The sequence below is a fragment of the Sinohyriopsis cumingii genome, chromosome 7 (genome assembly GCF_028554795.1).
Source record: "Sinohyriopsis cumingii isolate HCF-2022 chromosome 7, ASM2855479v2, whole genome shotgun sequence".
Lineage (NCBI taxonomy): Eukaryota > Metazoa > Mollusca > Bivalvia > Unionida > Unionidae > Sinohyriopsis > Sinohyriopsis cumingii.
The window spans coordinates 60,473,148-60,494,263 of NC_142967.1; the positions used below are offsets into that span (position 1 = coordinate 60,473,148).

At 34.0% G+C, this 21,116-nt stretch overlaps 1 protein-coding gene across 1 annotated transcript in view; it reads left to right on the plus strand.

Moving 5' to 3' along the window:
• The window catches only part of LOC149795354 (protein mono-ADP-ribosyltransferase PARP14-like), a 137,511-nt gene that overhangs the window by 12,983 nt on the left and 103,412 nt on the right, over nt 1-21,116 (plus strand). The window contains exons 6-10 of the mRNA XM_089963782.1: nt 2,972-3,211; nt 9,914-11,203; nt 13,361-13,630; nt 17,722-17,816; nt 19,126-19,353. Coding sequence (XP_089819908.1) covers nt 2,972-3,211; nt 9,914-11,203; nt 13,361-13,630; nt 17,722-17,816; nt 19,126-19,353 — 2,123 coding nt within the window. The remainder of the gene's footprint in view (nt 1-2,971; nt 3,212-9,913; nt 11,204-13,360; nt 13,631-17,721; nt 17,817-19,125; nt 19,354-21,116) is intronic.

Consider the following 21,116-nt stretch of genomic DNA (forward strand, 5'->3'; position numbering starts at 1 on the left):
CTTTCACATATCTCCATATGGATTCCCAGTTTGAATGTTTTTGTGACTAAATTACTTTTATATGGCTCTGTAGGGATTCACAGTTTAAATGCTTTTGTGACTAAAAGTACTTTCATATGGCTATGTAGGGATTCCCAGTTTGAATGTTTTTGTGACTGAATTGCTTTCATATAGCTCCATCAGGATTCCCAGTTTGAATGTTTTTGTGACTGAATTGCTTTCATATGGCTCTGTACGGATTCCCAGTTTGAATTTTTTTGTGACTGAATTGCTTTCATATGGCTCTGTAGAGATTCCCAGTTTGAATGTTTTTGTGACTGAATTGCTTTCAATATGGCTCTGTACAGATTCCCAGTTTTAATGATTTTTTGTGACTGAATTGCTTTCATATGGCTCTGTACAAATTCCCAGTTTGAATGTTTTTCTGACTGAATTGCTTTCAATATGGCTCTGTAGGGATTTCCAGTTTGAATGTTTTTGTGACTGAATTGCATTCATATGGTTCTGAACAGATTCCCAGTTTGAATGTATTTGTGACTGAATTGCTTTCACATGGCTCTGTAGGGATTCCAGTTTTAATGTTTTTCTGACTGCATTGCTTTCATTTGAATGTTTTTGTGACTGAATTGCTTTACCATGGGTCCATAGGGATTCCCAGTTTGATTGTTTTTGTGACTGAATTGCTTTCATATGGCTCTGTAGGAATTCCCAGTTTGAATGTTTTTGTGTCTGAATTGCATTCATATGGCTCTGTATAGATTCCCAGTTTGAATGTTTTTGTGACTGAATTGCTTTCACATGGCTCCATAGGGATTCCCAGTTTGAATGTTTTTGTGACTGAATTGCTTTCACATGGCTCCATAGGGATTCCTAGTTTGAATGTTTTTGTGACTAAGTTGCTTTCATATGGCTCTCTAGGGATTCCCAGTTTCCTTTTTTTTGTGACTGAATTGCTTTCATATGGCTCTGTGGAGAAAACAGTTTGAATGTTTTTCTGACTGAATTGCATTCATATGGCTCTGTAGAGATTCCCAGTTTGAATGTTTTTCTGACTGAATTGCTTTCATATGGCTCCATGGGGATTCCCAGTTTGAATGTTTTTGTGACTGCATTGCTTTCATATGGCTCTGTAGAGATTCCCAGTTTGAATGTTTTTGTGACTGAATTGCATTCATATGGCTCTGTACAGATTCCCATTTTGAATGTTTTTGTGACTGAATTGCTTTCACATGGCTCCATAGGGATTCCCAGTTTGAATGTTTTTGTGACAATTGCTTTCATATGGCTCCATAGGGATTCCCAGTTTGACTGTTTTTGTGACTGAATTCCTTTCATATGGCTCTGTAGGGATTCATAGTTTGAATGTTTTTGTGACTGAATTGCATTCATATGACTCTGTACAGATTCCCAGTTTGAATGTTTTTGTGACTGAATTGCTTTTACATGGTTCCATAGAGATTCCTAGTTTGAATGTTTTTGTGACTGAATTGCTTTCATATGGCTCCATAGGGATTCCCAGTTTGAATGTTTTGTGACTGAATTGCTCACAAATGGCTTTGTAGGTGTTTCCAGTTTGAATGTTTTTGTGACTGAAGATTTTCATTATTTGATTTGGAAGAATACTGTGGTTAGATACCTTTTTGAGAGACCAGCATTTGTCAACATTCTCTTCATAAGAAAAGTGGGTTTGTTTATTTCTATCAGAACCTGACATTTAAAGCAATGTTTCCCCTAGGTTTGGGGTGCAAAGTATGTGGAAACAATTATGTAAAGGGGACTGCCTGCACTGAAGTAGTCTGGTGGTCATTGCTCTGAATAGACACATTATAATCATGTTAGACAGCATGATAAATTCTTGCTTCTCCAACATTTTCAGTTTAGCTTGATGAATGTCCAGCGTTAGAGTTTTAGTTTTGTATTTGGAGAATTCAAAGTCCGGTAAAACGGTCATATTCTGACATACATAACCACTACTGCTCATTTTTGTTGTTGCCACCTGCTTTTTCCCAGTGTCCATTCAGCTACTTACTGGAAAGATAGCCAGCATATTGACAGTAATAACAGTAAAATAAAGTCTTTCCAGAAAGCAGGTCAGGGAGAATTGCAATGGTCACAGCCAATGAATAATAAAAATACTTCACAAGGATTTCATTGGCTTATATGAACTAATCAGATATTCTGTATTAAGTGAACTATGTGATAAATAAATTATTAATAAATGAAATAATAATTTCTGTTATAAATTTTGGTAAGTAATGAAAGAAACAATTGTGTAATTTTAACTCAAACAGTTCTGCAAACTTATTTGGTTTGAAAATGTATTGAATTTTCTTAAAATTCTGATCAGCAGATTGTTAGTTTGTAAATTTAAATTTCTACAGTATATAATATAAGTAAAAGTTTCTTTCATGTTTAACACTTTAGTGTGCCATTATTTATAAAGCCTCATTCATATATGCAAGTGGTCTCTGTGTGTGTGTCTGTGTACATATATATATATATACATATATATATATATATATATATATATATATATATATATATATATATATATATATATATATACATTCACTTATAAGTTGGGTTCAACTGTAAACAATATAGACTCTGATCTGTTATTACATAATGTTCCAACATACCAGGGTCTATGTTGTTTGTTCTACTAATTACTCCTAATAGACTGCATAGACCTAAATCTACTGGCACTTTATGTGATAGCCAGTCAAGGTATATGTAGTTTGCAGTTGAACTGACTTATAACTGAGTATATATAGTAGACATTTTTATCCATGATCCATCTTTTCCATCAATTCTACATTGGATCCATACAGCATTTATATTTCCATTTATCTATCATTTTTTATATTGTCTGTAGATTAATATTTGGATAGATGAGAAATGGATATAAAATACTAAGATGATAGTGGATTTAATCATGGACTGATTTTATTTGTATCATGTTTGATTACAGATCATGAAAATCTTCAAAATAAAGTATCCAAGAAAACTCTTCATGGAAAATTCGTAGAAGTGTTTGATATTCCCCCACCCACAAGCATAATTGTGTCCACAAAGGATCCCAAAGAGTTCAGCACTGACACTCTGACCTTTCATTTTGAATCTAAAACATATGGTGGTGCAGACTTAGTTGAGGATGGAATAAAGATAACAGAAGATGGGTGCTATATCATGACCTTCACAGACAGTAATGGTAAGCAATCATGATGGTTGATAATAATTACTGCATTTATTGGTAGACCAGTCTGGTTCAGTAATGGTAAGCAATCATGATGGTTGATAATAATTACTGCATTTATTGGTAGACCAGTCTGGTTCAGTAATGGTAAGCAATCATGATGCTTGATAATAATTACTGCATTTATTGGTAGACCAGTCTGGTTCAGTAATGGTAAGCAATCATGATGCTTGATAATAATTACTGCATTTATTGGTATATTCAGCCTGCACCCAAGTCTGGACAGCATGCACCCAATTACAGATAGCATGCACCAAATTACAGACAGCCTGCACCCAATTAAAGACAGTCTGCACCCAAATACAGACAGCCTGCACCCAATTACAGACAACCTGCACTTAATTACAGACAACCTGCACCCAATCACAGACAGCATGAATCCAATTACAGACAGCCTGCATCTAATTGCAGACAACATGCACTTAATTAGACAGCATGCACCCAATCACAGACAGCATGAATCCAATTACATACAGCATGTACCCAATTACAAACAGCATGCTCTCAATTACAGACAGGATGCTCCCAATTACAGACAGCATGAACCCAATTACAGACAGGATACAGACAGCATGAACCCAATTACAGACAGCATGAATCCAATTACAGACATCACGCATCCAACTACAAACAGCATACACTCAGATTTATAATCATAATCCACTGACATATCTGCCATCACAATCCATCATACACTACAGAACTGCCGTCATAATCCATGGACATATTTGCTTTCATAATCCATTAACAAATCTGTCATAATAATATATGTACAAACATGTGATTTTAATCCAAAGATATATCTGCAGTCATAACCCACTGGTAGATCTGGGTTGTTTATTTATGATTTAATGTGAACATTATTGACCTTGATCTGTCAGTACATTGTGCAGTGGTAGATATGGGTCTGCTTTTTTACAATTTTAGTATACATTATTTAATTATAAATATGACATTACTATATTTAAAATGTTTGCTTTCTAAAAGCATCCTCTTCATTATATATCTCTAGGTTTTTAGATCATCCTAGTTTTTGTTATATCTAAGCTAAAATTATTGCTGTGATCTAATAATTGGTTGGCTTTCTCTGACTCAGACACTATTAGTTGAAAGTGAATGGGAGTTAGACATTAAATGTCAGCAAATGTTCTGAGGAAAATTATGTCCCTAAATGGTGTAATCAGAATTGTTTGATAATAGATGTTACTGTTTGCAAACAAAAGATTGAATGTTCCAAGACAGTCATTGACTTTTTTGGTGCTGAAGAGAATATACTGTAAACCTGGTATCAAAGCAATCATCAACAGCCCAGGCATTAGCAGACATAATAATTTTGTATTTAGTTTGTTTTCAAAGTATGGCTGCTTTTACAGTCATAAAGCCTTACATGTACATAATGACTACTATACCATCATACCACAATTTTGGAACTTTGACCTGTTTGTCATACTAAAGTGATTTTGTACATACAGCACATGTAGGTAAGTTTCTTGTCATACTAAAGTGATTTTGTACATCCAGCACATGTAGGTACGTTTCTTATCATATTAAAGTGATTTTGTACATCCAGCACATGTAGGTAAGTTTCTTGTCATATTAAAGTGATTTTGTACATCCAGCACATGTCATACTAAAGTGATTTTGTATATCCAGCACATGTAGGTAAGTTTCTTGTCATATTAAAGTGATTTTGTGCATCCATCACATGTAGGTATGTTTCTTGTCATACTAAAGTGATTGCGTACATCCAGCACATGTAGATAAGTTTCTTATCATATTAAAGTGATTTTGTACATACAACACATGTAGGTAAGTTTCTTGTCATACTAAAGTGATTGTGTACATCCAGCACATGTCATTCTAAAGTGATTGTGTACATCCAACATGTCATTCTAAAGTGATTGTATACATCCAACATGTCATTCTAAAGTGATTTTGTACATCCAGCACATGTCATACTAAAGTGATTTTGTATATCCAGCACATGTAGGTAAGTTTCTTGTCATATTAAAGTGATTTTGTGCATCCATCACATGTAGGTATGTTTCTTGTCATACTAAAGTGATTGCGTACATCCAGCACATGTAGATAAGTTTCTTATCATATTAAAGTGATTTTGTACATACAACACATGTAGGTAAGTTTCTTGTCATACTAAAGTGATTGTGTACATCCAGCACATGTCATTCTAAAGTGATTGTGTACATCCAACACATGTAGCTAAGTTTCTTGTCATACTAAGGTGATTTTGTACATACAGCACATGTAGATAAGTTTCTTGTCATACTAAAGTGATTTTGTACATCCAGCACATGTAGGTATGTTTCTTGTCATACTAAAGTGATTTTGTACATCCAGCACATGTAGGTAAGTTTCTTGTCATATTAAAGTGATTGTGTACATCCAGTACATGTCATACTAAAGTGATTGTGTACATCCAACATGTCATTCTAAAGTGATTGTGTACATCCAACATGTCATTCTAAAGTGATTGTGTACATTCAGCACACGTCATACTAAAGTGATTTTGTACATCCAACATATGTAAGTAAGTTTCTTGTCCAACTAAAGTGACTATGTACTTTGTACATCCAGCACATGTAGGTAAGTTTCTTGTCATACTAAAGTGTTTGGGTACATCCTGCACATGTAGGTAAGTTTCTTGCCATACTTAAGTGTTTGGGTACATCCAGCACATGTCATTCTAAAGTGATTGTGTACATCCAGTACATGTTGTACTAAAGTGATTTTGTACATCCAGCACATGTCATATTAAAGTGATTTTGTACATCCAGCACATGTCATACTAAAGTGCTTGTGTACATCCAGCACATGTCATTCTAAAGTGATTGTGTACATCCAGCACATGTCATTCTAAAGCGATTGTGTACATCCAGTATATATTGTACTAAAGTGATTGTGTACATCCAGCACATGTCATACTAAAGTGATTGTGTACATCCAGAACATGTCATACTAAAGTGATTGTGTACATCCAGTATATGTTGTACTAAAGTGATTGTGTACATCCAGCACATGTCATACTAAAGTGATTGTGTACATCCAGTACATGTCATACTAAAGTGATTGTGTACATCCAGCACATGTCATTCTAAAGTGATTATGTACATCCAGCACATGTCATTCTAAAGTGATTGTGTACATCCAGTATATGTTGTACTAAAGTGATTGTGTACATCCAGCACATGTCATACTAAAGTGATTGTGTACATCCAGCACATGTCATTCTAAAGTGATTGTGTACATCCAGTATATGTTGTACTAAAGTGATTGTGTATATCCAGCACGTCATACTAAAGTGATTGTGTACATCCAGTACATGTCATACTAAAGTGATTGTGTACATCCAGCACATGTCATACTAAAGTGATTGTGTACATCCAGTATATGTTGTACTAAAGTGATTGTGTACATCCAGCACATGTCATACTAAAGTGATTGTGTACATCCAGTAATATATGTTGTACTAAAGTGATTGTGTACATCCAGTACATGTCATACCAAAGTGCTTGTGTACATCCAGCACATGTCATTCTAAAGTGATTGTGTACATCCAGCACATGTCATTCTAAAGTGATTGTGTACATCCAGTATATGTTGTACTAAAGTGATTGTGTACATCCAGCACATGTCATACTAAAGTGATTGTGTACATCCAGCACATGTCATTCTAAAGTGATTGTGTACATCCAGTATATGTTGTACTAAAGTGATTGTGTACATCCAGCACGTCATACTAAAGTGATTGTGTACATCCAGTACATGTCATACTAAAGTGATTGTGTACATCCAGTACATGTCATACTAAAGTGATTGTGTACATCCAGCACATGTCATTCTAAAGTGATTGTGTACATCCAGCACATGTCATTCTAAAGTGATTGTGTACATCCAGTATATGTTGTACTAAAGTGATTGTGTACATCCAGCACATGTCATACTAAAGTGATTGTGTACATCCAGTACATGTCATACTAAAGTGATTGTGTACATCCAGCACATGTCATTCTAAAGTGATTGTGTACATCCAGCACATGTCATTCTAAAGTGATTGTGTACATCCAGTATATGTTGTACTAAAGTGATTGTGTACATCCAGCACATGTCATACTAAAGTGATTGTGTACATCCAGCACATGTCATTCTAAAGTGATTGTGTACATCCAGTATATGTTGTACTAAAGTGATTGTGTACATCCAGCACGTCATACTAAAGTGATTGTGTACATCCAGTACATGTCATACTAAAGTGATTGTGTACATCCAGCACATGTCATACTAAAGTAATTGTGTACATCCAGTATATGTTGTACTAAAGTGATTGTGTACATCCAGCACATGTCATTCTAAAGTGATTGTGCACATCCAGTACATGTCATACTAAAGTGATTGTGTACATCCAGTATATGTTGTACTAAAGTGATTGTGTACATAAAGTACATGTCATACTAAAGTGATTGTGAACATCCAGCACATGTCATTCTGAAGTGATTGTGTACATCCAGTACATGTCATACTAAAGTGATTGTGTACATCCAGTATATGTTGTACTAAAGTGATTGTGTACATCCAGCACATGTCATACTAAAGTGATTGTGTACATCCAGTATATGTTGTACTAAAGTGATTGTGTACATCCAGCACATGTCATACTAAAGTGATTGTGTACATCCAGTAATATATGTTGTACTAAAGTGATTGTGTACATCCAGTACATGTCATACCAAAGTGCTTGTGTACATCCAGCACATGTCATTCTAAAGTGATTGTGTACATCCAGTACATGTTGTACTAAAGTGATTTTGTACATCCAGCACATGTCATATTAAAGTGATTTTGTACATCCAGCACATGTCACATTAAAGTGCTTGTGTACATCCAGCACATGTAGGTAAGCTTCTTGTCATACTAAAGTGTTTGTGTACATCCAGCACATGTCACATTAACGTGTTTGTGTACATCCAGCACATGTCACATTAACGTATTTGTGTACATCCAGCACATGTCATATTAAAGTGTTTGTGTACATCCTGCACATGTACGTAATTTTCTTAGACTCAATTCATTATATACCATGACCTACATTTTTTGCTCCATTGATTATCTTCATCTTTCATGTTTATGTCTTAGATCCTGGTCATAATATACACTCATAAAACTTGTATGTTCATAGAGTGCTTGCACCACAATATCATAAGTTGGTCACTGTAACCCACTTTTGTGATCCAATGATTATGTACACTGTGTACATTTAAATTTAGATTTCTTGTGCCTTATCTGTTGTTCAGTCATGTCACCTTAGATCTGAATACTTCTTGAGGAGTAATAAACCACTATACTATAAGTAGGTCACTTTAATCTGATCCTTCTTTTCATACTCCATTGACTGTTTACACCTGTTTATACAACTATCTCAAGTAGGGTGTATTAAGTTATGACAAAATCCATTCATGAATTAACATTTATTTTTAAATTACTGGTTCACAACTTTGTAATAGTTCAAGAGATTTTCACAAAACCTTTCCCAACTATAGTATAATCTTTGAATCACTTCATATATATTATATTTAATGAAATTTTACCCAGTTATATATATTATGTATAGTCAGTCTGTTGCCTCCTGTCTTAAATAAAGATTTTTAAAAAGGAAAAATACAATTCAGTGACTTGTATCATTTTTGGAGTATAATTTTTTAAACAAGTAAAGATGTTTTACTGAATCATAACCACCCACTGCCTCAAGGTTAAAATTATGGCAAATAAAATATTGGACTGTGACTTTTCTAAATTTTCATGATTTTTGAAAAAAGTAAGGTATTTTAATTAAGTCTTGGTAATTTAGTAGCTATAGAATGTGTCACGTTCTATACCCATGCCTTCTTCCTCAAGAGGAAGGTCAGAGCAAAGGAAAATGTAGCTGTGACTTTCTTCTTTTCAAGAGTATGATTTTTAAACAGCTAAAGAACTGTAATTTAATTAAACTTGAAGCAGTTATAAATTATCATTAGTGTGTCACATGGTACAGCTATGTACCCTGCTAAAAGTTTAATGTCATGGCAAGGGAAAATATAAATCATAACCTTATGTCCATATACTAGTAGAACTTTTTAATAGTTGAAGATATCTTTAATGGAACTTTAGTTATACATCTCTTGTCTTGACAGTGTCTCATGTGTTCAGTCATACCCCCTGCTTCATGGCCAAGATCACACTTTAAGATAATGTTATTTAATAATGTTTCCTAATGTCATTATCCACTTTTTATGTACTACCGATATTTTGATTAAATGCCAATTAAGTCCCATGATGTTTAGGTGAATTTCATGGATCATGTTGGTTTAACAGTCATAAAATCAGTATGAACATACATCTGGATTACTGTATCCCCATATATAAGAAAAACTCTCCCTGTGGCCTGGTATACTTTATTTTTCTGCATGATCATTTAGTATTGATAATTTGGCATTGACATGCAAATGCCTTGTGTCTCAATAAATATGTGCCAGTGAACTTTGCTCTTTGCTTAAGGCTTCAATTTCTTGTTTTGTTTATGTTATTACTTTGAAAGTGTGAAGTTTAATAAATTTGAGTAATTGTGAATATTGTAATTAATGACACTCCTTTTACTTGTTTCAGCTGTTGAACGAGTATGTGCCATACAGCATAAAATAGAAAATATCCCATTGAATGTTTCTCCGTATTACCAATTCAAGAAATGGACAGCTTGGAACACTGCCATTCATAGAATAAATATCCCTGAACCATTTGTACACCAAGTCAATCCAATATGTTTGAGATATATGCAGTCTTTTCCCAGAGCCATAGAAGCAGTCCAAATGGCCATGGCGGAAATGCATGCTGCGATTGAGCTGCAAGAGGATGCTGTGCTTGTAACTTGTCTTTTAAACCCAGAGGTCAAAGGATGCAGGAAGCTTGTAGCCTCATGGAGAAAAGATGCAGAAGAGCATTGCAATACATTTTTATCTGTTACATTTCAGATTAAACAAATATCCAGTCAGTCAGACATTTGGGATGATTTCATAGATATTGTTAAGTCCATAATTAAGGGTAAAGAGATCATGCTGGTAGAGGAAAGATTTGAAGATTACATAAAATTCATTGGGTTTTATGATAAGGTGAAAACAGCTCATGAAGAAATAATGGAGAAAAGAGAGAAACTTGAGCGCATTAGAAGGGTTGGCACAGAAATGTTGCCCCTAAAGTCTCCAGCAAAGAAACGTCTGCTTGACAGGGATGGAATTTTTCAAAGGCTTAGAGCTCAGTTCTCTGACTTTGATGTATGTTTTGAACAGCCTTCTGAAGAAATTGTGCTGAGTGGTGTTCCAGAACACAGAAATAGTGCGAAATTGCAGATTTATGAAGAACTCAGAAAATTTGATGAACCAGTTGTAATCCAGGATTCCTCAGAACATTTCAGTCAGTTCATTAAGGAAGGTGTCCCAAGAAATTACATTATTAAAGAGATGGAAACAAATGGCTTGATTGTAGATTGGGATGTTAGTACTGTGAATGGCCATGTGTCTGTCTACTGTATTCCAGCAGACCATACACAATATGCTGCAGTCCAGATGAAGAAAATGGTCAGGGAGACAAACATTCCATTGTCAGAGTCAGAACAGCTCTTTGTTACCACTGAGGAATGGATGATGTATCAAGCTGAGGCACTGTCAAAATGTCATGGTTTAGTCCATATTGTTGTTACAAATGATCAAACAAATGTCATCTGGATTAGCATGGAAGGCCTTCATGCAGACATCTTAGAAGAACTTAAAGATTTCATCAAAAAGAACACAGTTGTTGAAGAGATGATCCAATGTGATCCAGTTATTTGGAAATTCATGCAGGATTTCTGGGAACCAGAGGATTATAAGAAAATTGACAAGCATCTCCAGATTGCCTTGCAAGGTGAGTTTTACCATATTGGGATGATATAAGAGTGATTTCTCGTGAAATGTCAGAATACATAATTTTTATCATGTTTAAGCACATCATATGACATCTGTAAACCATTTAACATTAGGATTTTGTTCATAAACAGGCTTCATTATTTGGGTATATATATGTTCTGTAATTGATATTTTTGTAAATTTTGTTTCCCTCACTAAATTTGAAAATATGTGCTCATTTCAGTTTATGATTTCCAATGTATTTGATATAGAATGGTTTTTAAGATAATGTTAGACTGGTTTTTAAGATAATGTGTTTTTGTTTAATGTCATTTAGATAAACCTGTTTCCAGAGGCAGCACACATTTACTTTTTGCTCTCTCCCTTTAGGTCCGTGGTCTGTATGATATTTGTATACTGTCAACAACAAGAATTTCCTCATTTGCATACCATTGACTCTTCCTTATATACTGATACACTGCCATATCCAGTTCATGTATATTGATACACTGCCATATCCAGTTCATGCATATTGATACACTGCCATATCCAGTTGATGTATTGATACACTGCCATATCCAGTTGATGTATATTATACACTGCCATATCTAGTTGATGTATATTGATACACTGCCATAACCTGTTTATGTATACTGCTGATACACTACCATATCCAGCTGATGTATATTGATACACTGCCATATCCAGTTGATGTATATTGATACACTGCCATATCCAGTTGATGTATATTGGTACACTGCCATATCCAGTTGATGAGTATTGATACACTGCCATAACCTGTTTATGTATACTGCTGATACACTACCATATCCAGTTGATGTATATTGATACACTGCCATATTCAGTTGATGTATATTGATACACTGCCATATCCAGCTGATGTATATTGATACACTGCCATAACCTGTTCATGTATATTGATACACTGCCATATCCAGTTGATGTATATTGATACACTGCCATAACATGATGATTTATATTGATACACTGCCATAACCTGTTTATGTATACTGCTGGTACACTACCATATCCAGTTAATGTATATTAATACACTGCCATATCCAGTTGATGTATATTGATACACTGCCATATCCAGTTGATATATATTGATACACTGCCATAACCTGTTCATGTATATTGATACACTGCCATATCCAGTTGATGTATATTGATACACTGCCATAACATGATGATTTATATTGATACACTGCCATAACCTGCTGATGTATGTTGATACATTGCCATAACCTGTTTATGTATATTGATACACTGCCTTATCCAGTTGATGTACATGTATATTGATACACTGCTATATCCTGTTTATGTATATTGATACACTGCTATATCCTGTTGATGTATAGTAATATAGCCATATCCTGTTAATGTATATTGATACACTTCCATATCCTTTTTATATATACTGATACACTTCTATATCCTATTTATGTATACTTTTAAAAAAAATCCAGACCTATATAATAATTGATTAATTGTCACATGACCTATGTGCTATATATGTTTATATCAATCAATCCTCTCTGCACTGTCTGGTGCTTGAGGCGACAGCAAGGGAGCACCATTTTGGTCTGTCGGCTGCTGTTATGGGGGTGGTTTGCAGGGTGAGGCCTCTGGTCTTGAGTTCTCGCTCCACGGTTCGGCACCAGGTCTCTTTGGGTCTGCCACGGTTCCTTTTCCCCTGTGGAGTCCATCTCAGTGCCACCCTTGATAGTGAGTCAGGGGGCATTCTGCAGACGTGGCCGAACCATCTCCATCAACGAGTTGCAATGGTCTCAGTGATGGTGCTTGCACCTGCTCTGTGCCGGAGTTCCTCGTTTGAGATCATGTTTGGCCAGAAGCTCCTCATGATCCGTTGCAGGCACTTGGTCTGGAAGACTTCGAGCTTGTGTTCTTTTTATATTTATGTGAGTATATGTTTATATACTCACATAATATTTTTGTACCTTACACACGTCATCACACTTATGACATCATAAATAATGTCATGATATAAATATTTGCTGCTTATTATTAGAACACATTCTAGCTCATTTATTTGTTGGTTTAGCTCATATTAACTTCAAACATTACATGCCACCAAAAACAAACAAAATTAGACTAATTTAATAAAATTCTGTATTAACCCACTAATTTTCAGGTGACAGATTAACAATGAAAGGAAGTGCAGAGAGAATACAAAAAGTCAAAAAGAAAATAAGCAAGATCATCAATAAGTCATACACCTTGCAACTAGTGGGTATCAAGGAAGTGTTAAGGTCTCAGGAGGAGATGGGCATATTAATGAAAGCTCTTGAAATGGAACATCACTGTATAATCCAGATAACAAGTTCAGATCTTCCATCACATGAGAAAATAAACAGAGTTGTTGAAATGGATGAAGTGGAAACAGTCTATGACAGAGTGAATGGTAAATTTAAATTCGTTCTACAATTCAGACTGTATTTCAACTGGAATAACATGTCTTGTAAAAAGATTGTACAATTGGTATAAAATAAATAGTTTTTGACTTCTTAATGAACTATGGTAGTAAACACTGCCAACTTGATCTATCACAATGGTCATAATTAATTCTAAGGTACTGTACAACTGAATAATACTGAATGCATTGGTGAAGATAAGTGCATATGGACAATAAGCAAATGCATGGTTTCCAGTATTAATGAGCCCCCCAAAATTATACATGTATAGGTGTAAAAAAGGGCCATGATCAAGCACATCAGATATACTTGTATGACAATTATTTAGTTTCTTAAAAAGTTATTAAACAAAGAATTTAACCATGTGCAGTATGCATGTACTTTGATTTGCTTGATTAATTATCTGTACATAGCTGCTATCAATTTGATGACATGTCATAATATAAATTTATTTTAAAATTGTTGTAATCAAATTAATTTCATTGTTGCTAATGGAATATAGAAAATGCATATGACAATCATTAATTTAAAAAGTAAGTATAGAAAGTTATTATCAAGCTTTTACAGTATTGACAATCTCCTCCAAAATGTTTTATGATATTGGTATGATGACATACATTGCTTTATATATCATTAATGACAGGCTATCAGAGTCTGACAAATCTTGTACCCTTGGAGTCCACGTGGGCTTCTTTGAAGTTGGGGCTACCCATGATAATATTACATAATTTGCATTGTTTCAAAGGATTAAGCCATAACTGTCAATCAGCTTCTCAAAGAAGAATAATTAGTGGTAACTTATAAAAGGAAAAAAGAAGTGTTAAAGTGAACAGTTTTGTATCAAAATACATCATCTGTGCTATTGCATTTATGCTGGGCATCCATGTTCCTTTTAAGGTGGCCATCTTGGTCACCATCTGACTTTACAATTTGTCAGACCCTAAATTAAGCAATATGGACATGTGACACATGTGACTAATGAGCTGAATATAATACTAATGCTAAAACATTTGACTATGCATGCATTCATGGACAATACAGATGAGTTTTGTCAGGAAGCTGTCCATTTATGGAAGCAATCTTCAGCTGCAGAGCTGTTTTCAAAGAAGCTGTAAAACCATGCAGGGCATCATGTAACCTGGATGCTACTATTGGAGGTTATGTTGGTTCAAAAGACAGTCCTTGTATTCTTTATGAGATATTTTGTTTGATACTGTATACAGTTATGTCTGATATTGATAGTGGTACAAGACGAAAGACTTGTCTTATTTTTGTAGATATTTCTTCATTAAAATTTCAAAATACTGTTCATAAACAGTATATGCATTTTTTGTAGATATTTCTTCATTAAAATTTCAAAATACTGTTCATAAACAGTATATGCATTTTTTGTAGATATTTCTTCATTAAAATTTCAAAATACTGTTCATAAACAGTATATGCATTTTTTGTTAATTTTTATATACCTCCCTGAAAAAACTATACATCCAGCTCCCAATAATATGTTTTTAGATTCATATGTTTTTAGATTCATATGGCTGTAGCTATAATTTCCATTTTCATGGGAAGTTTTGCCTTTTCAGGTAACAGAAGGAGTATATGCATTGCTCTTGTCTTCTGTTTTACCCATGAATATTTGTTGCAAAGTAAAGATATACTAAAGTTTATTACTGTTCTTAGTCAAAAAGGTGCATAACTATAGAAAACATCCTTGTCACCACTTTGTGGAATGATTTGTGCATGTTTATATGATGGTCAAACATCAAATATCAAAACAGTGAGCATAAACAGAGAAAATTGTTGCACACTCAACATTTAAGTGGATTCATTGTCATGTATATTTGATCTAATTTATATTTGATTTAATTGTTTGCTGGTTAGTTTTGATTTTTTTTATTCTGTTCCATGCTATTTTACTGCAACTTTATTTACTGGATTTGATATTTTCCAGAAATTTAGTTTGACCTGACTCTTTTTCATAAACACTAATAATATAAACATTGTATCTAATGCTGTCCTGGTTCCTGAATTTGATTCAGAAATTAGTGAGAGTTGAAGTAGACAACTCTTTTTATTTTTTTATTCTTTCTCTGTAAAATTCATAAAGTGAAATCAAGGCCATACTATGAGTATGTGACAAATAACATGCAGCAGTTGTTTCCAACTCTGGCTTTTCCAGTGGACTGACTGACATCCAGGCATCTGTTTTGCACCATAGCTAGAAATAATAGTTATTCTTGCCTTAACACTTGAGAAGTCAAAGTGTTTTATGTTGTGCCCAGTTTTTTGGGGCCAATTATTTTGTTTTCTTCAACATATTTGGATTCCAAGAGATTATTTTCCCCTGGAAATACTTGTGCTCTAAATCAATTCTTGGAGAAAGACAGAATTCAAACACTGGAATATTATTTTCTGTGATTCAACAGAGAACTGTTGAGACATCAGTATGATGCTGACCACAGCGTATGTCATCACCTTCCATTTTGGATTCGAACTCAGTTTCATTTGGACTTTTTATTTTTAGGACTTCTATTTTTTAATTCTTGGATTATTCTTGGATTATTTTTTAATTTGATTCGTAAAACCATAAGTTCTTTTTCTAATTTTTACCTTGTTTTTCTAGAGAAATAAATTGTTTGTTAAATTTGATAAAGAATGTTGTCTTCAGTCTTTTCTTGTTACTGTTTTAAAGAGACTAAAACATAACAACATGTACAGATGGATAGATGAAGGCTGTTCCTAGCCCTGTTTATTTGCAATGGGGGACAGTTATATACAAATGACCAAATAATTCCGTTTGATTCTGCTTTAATGTAGTCCTTTGCATTCAACTTATCTCATATGTTAGGTAACAGAAACCTATATTCTTTACACTCATGAAGGGACAGGGAAATAATTTTAAAAATTTTGAAGTTGGATGGTCACACTAATAGTCAAGTCATATGTGCAGTTTCTTGTAACCAGCTAAGCATTCTTAAAGTACTGTGAAGTCACTAGTTTTCACAGTAATTACCATAGCTCAGCTATACCTTGACATACAGTAAACACCATAGCTCAGCTATACCTTGACATACAGTAATTGCAATAGCTCAACTATAACTTTACAGTAACTTGCCATATATTAATTATCATAGTTCAACTATACCTTGACATACAGTAATCACCATAGCTCAACTCTACTTTGACATACAGTAATCACAATAGCTCAACTATACTTTGACATACAGTAATCACAATAGCTCAACTATACTTTGACATACAGTAATCACCATAGCTCAACTATACATTGACCTGCAGTAATCACAATAGTTCAGCTATACCTTGATTTACAGTTAAAACCATAGCTCAACTATACTTTGACATACAGTAAACACCATAACTCAACTATACTTTGACATACAGTAATCATCATAACTCAACAATAACTTGACAAACTTTAATCACAATGGCTCAACAATGACATGACAGTAAAAATCAATGCTGAATAATAACTTGATATACAACAAACACCATAGCTAAACAAAGACCTGACATACAGCCAACACCATAGCCAAACAAAGACCTGACATACAGCCAACACCATAGCCAAACAAAGACCTGACATACAGCCAACACCACAGCTCCATACTAGCCTGATACATGATAAAACCTGTCTATACAGGACACATACAAAGCAGTGCCAACATTAATTCTATTTTAACTTGTCAAGTATACACATGTCATGATTGGCATGTAATTGAAAGTCAGAAAAGTGTTTCTTAGACTACGTCCAAAATGAGTTTTTGTCCTTTATATGGAGGTATCCACTGAGACAGGTTTTATTATATTGAGCTGCATTCAGGTCTGTTAACATCATTCATTAGATATATCCATGACTTTTAAATATAATTTATTACTTCCAAAATATTCAGAGCATTCAACTTTAAGATTCTATTTTTATCTTTTATTTAGATAAATAATTTGCTATCCAATATAGTCTTTTTGAGTAATCAACATATTGTTATACCCCCCAAAATAAACTTTGTAGCATTTAAAAAACATCTAATAATTTTTTTTATAATAAACTCTTTTATAAATGCAGAGTCCATAACTGTGGAAAAACCCAGAAGTATTCCATACAGATGCCAAAATGGTTTAACAATTGCTTTGACCAAGGGTCAGCTGGCACAAGAAAAGGTCAGTAGACAAGTTAATTTCAAGGATGGCTTTCTTATCAGCAAATCACAGCGTATACATGAATTTGTTACTTGAAAACTATCTTTAATTGAGAAGTACCTATCCTTGATTGAAAAGTACATATCTTTAACTGAAAAGTACCTTTCTTTAATTGAAAGGTACCTATCTTCAATTGAAAAGTACCTGTATATAATTGAAAAATACCTATCTTTAATGGGTGCATTTTGATGACATCACCAAATTTTAACATTCCTTGTGTATTTAACCACTTGTGCATTGACACTGCACATAAATTACAAATTTAGCCATTCCTTGACAATCTGTAAAAAATTTCAAAAATCCTTGTTAATTGAAAAGTACCTATCTTTAATTGAAAGGTAATAATCTTCAATTTGAAAAATACCTGTAAATAATTGAAAAGTACCTATTTTTAATTGAACAGTACATATCTTTAATTGAAAAATACTTATCTTTAAAATAATTAAGCAAAACATTACTTGAACAGCTAGATATTAACTGTTGAGAAATATTGCACTTTAAAGTGATAACATCATCATTTTTCTTAAAATCTATTGATGAACATAATTACACAGGTAACATCATGTTGATTTCTGATGTGATGGCTTATCCAATATATTACACATAGCTTAATTTCACATTGTACCCAATGCCTTGATTTATCATTCACCGTTTTTCTCAGTGATCTTCATGGAGAAATGTATATAAAGGTAGCTTTTGAAATTCTTACTTTGCAATAGAATTCCCATTAAGGGTTGAATATTTAATTCAGTTAATTTGGGAGGTATGGAGAATAAATATATCAGCATAGGTATTGCCATTTTGCTCTTGCATTGTGAGCTGCTGTGGTACTTGAATAACCCACTATTGAAGTGTATGTTTTTATTTAGGTTAGACTAAAAAAGTTTAATTTCCTCTTTCTTTCTTTCCTTAGTATCTTTTAATAAATGAGTAACACAAATATAAGCCAGGCCTTGCTGGCCTGAAATTTCTCAGCTTGAGCACATACTGAACTTAAAACGTTTCCCGTTAGAATCATACTGGTCGTCATCTCAGTATTAAGACTAAAATGTACCAGCATGTTTCAGAACATAGGATTGATCTATTTGTCTTATAGAAGTTTATAAATAATCAGGATGCAAGACTTGATTTATGTTTTTATTCAGTTTTGAGACATTAAATCAAAGCTGGACCAAAAGTCTGTGATCAGTTATATCAGTACCACTGGTACTTTGATTAGGTAATAGCTTTAACTGCAAAATGTATGGAGCTTCATTGTTTTGTTTAATAGGTAGATGTGATCGTGTGTGCCACTACACCTGACCTTAAGCTAAACATCGGAGCTGTATGTAAGTCCATTCTTCAGCAGGGAAGTCAAGGTCTCCAGGAAGAGTGTAATACAAAATATGCTGAATTAATTCAGGAAGGGGAGGTAGTGGACATTGATGGGGGTAACCTGCAGTGTGACAAAGTCTACCTGACTGTGCTTCCTGACTGGAAGAGGAGCAACAATGGACAAGTTAGTATGGCTAATATATAAAAGTTTTCATAATGAATACCTTTATCCCTTTTTTATAGAAAGGAAAAATGTACATAAGCAACACTTTTTTAAAATACCCAAAGAAGATCCTCATATGGTTTCTTAAAACAGGTTTGACTGCATTTATTATTTATGTAAGGGACACCTGTCTAATATGGACAATGGATACAGTTTTTGTCCCAAGCAATTATTGTTCATAAAAATAAATTTTTCCCATGGTACATGGTTAAGTAGTGACATCTGTGTACTGTCTTTCAGTTAGTTTTAATTGCCCTGTCAATGGAGCAGGCATACTGCACATGCAATAATATTGAATCGCCCTATCACTGGATCAGACACCCTGCACATAGTATTTGAATTGCCTTATCATTGGAGCAGGCATCCTGCACATGCAATAAATATTGAATTGCCCTATCAGTATAGCAGGCATCCTGCACACGCAATAATATTGAATTGCCCTATCAGTGGAGCAGGCATACTGCACATGGTATTTTAATTGCCTTTTCAGTGGAGCAGGCATCCAGCACATGCAACAGTATTTGAATTGCCCTATCAGTGGAGCAGGCATCCAGCACATGCAATAAATATTGAATTGCCCTATCAGTTGAGCAGGCATCTGGCACATGCAATAATATTGAATTGCCTTATCGCTGGAGCTGGTACCCTGTACATGCAATAGTATTAGAATTGCCCTATCAGTGGATTAGACACCCTGCACATTGTATTTGAATTGCCTTATCAGCGGAGCAGGCATCCTGCACATGCAATAATATTGAATTGCCCTATCAGTGGAGCAGGCATCCTGCACATGCAATAGTATTTGAATTGCTCTATCAGTGGAGCAGGCATCCTGCACATGCAATATTATTTGAATTGCCCTATCGGTGGATCAGGCATGCTGCACATGCACCGGTATCAGAATTGCCCTATCAATGGAACGGGCATCCTGTATATACAATTGTCTTTTCATTATATCAGTTTTTCTTTCAAAGACTGGTTTGGGTAGAAAGACTGATTAACTGAGCAGTGCCATTTTTTGTTGTTGCTGTGCCAATGAACAGACTTTTAATTAGGTTCTTATGAATTAAACTGATTTTAAAATTGTGGTTTTAATGGACTTAAAATTATGCCTATATATATGCATATATAAGATATTTTCATTTAAAAAATCGAATTAAATATTTGACTGTCTATATTTGGCTATTAGAAATCATTATGTTTCACACAAAACAGTTTATTATTTCATTCTATGAAACAGTTGCATGTTATTGGCATATGTGCTGCCTGATGTCTTGGGAGGACAAGTTGTTTCAACATGCTGTAGTTTCAGCTGTGCCAGAACAACTCATCCACCAAAATATTGATGTTCCAAAACAACTAGTCCACCAAAAATATCAGACATAACACATAAAAATGATGCTTATTTTATATTCTAATTTACCAGAGTTTTGGATATTGCTCTTGGAAGCAAATTTCAAATACTAAAAAGATATGCAATTTTTTCTTTACTCAACTTCATTTTGAATTTGATTGTTGAATAGATCTGTCAAGCTGAATCAAGTAATGATAGATCATAATATTATGTTTTATGTACTAATTAATGATGTATACTGCTTAACAAGGACATAAAATGTTCAGTTACCTCCTGTGTTAAGTCTTTGGGACAAAATCAGAGTGTATAATAGTTATAAATACTGTACATATATGGATGGAGTCATTAATTACATTTACACATATCTACA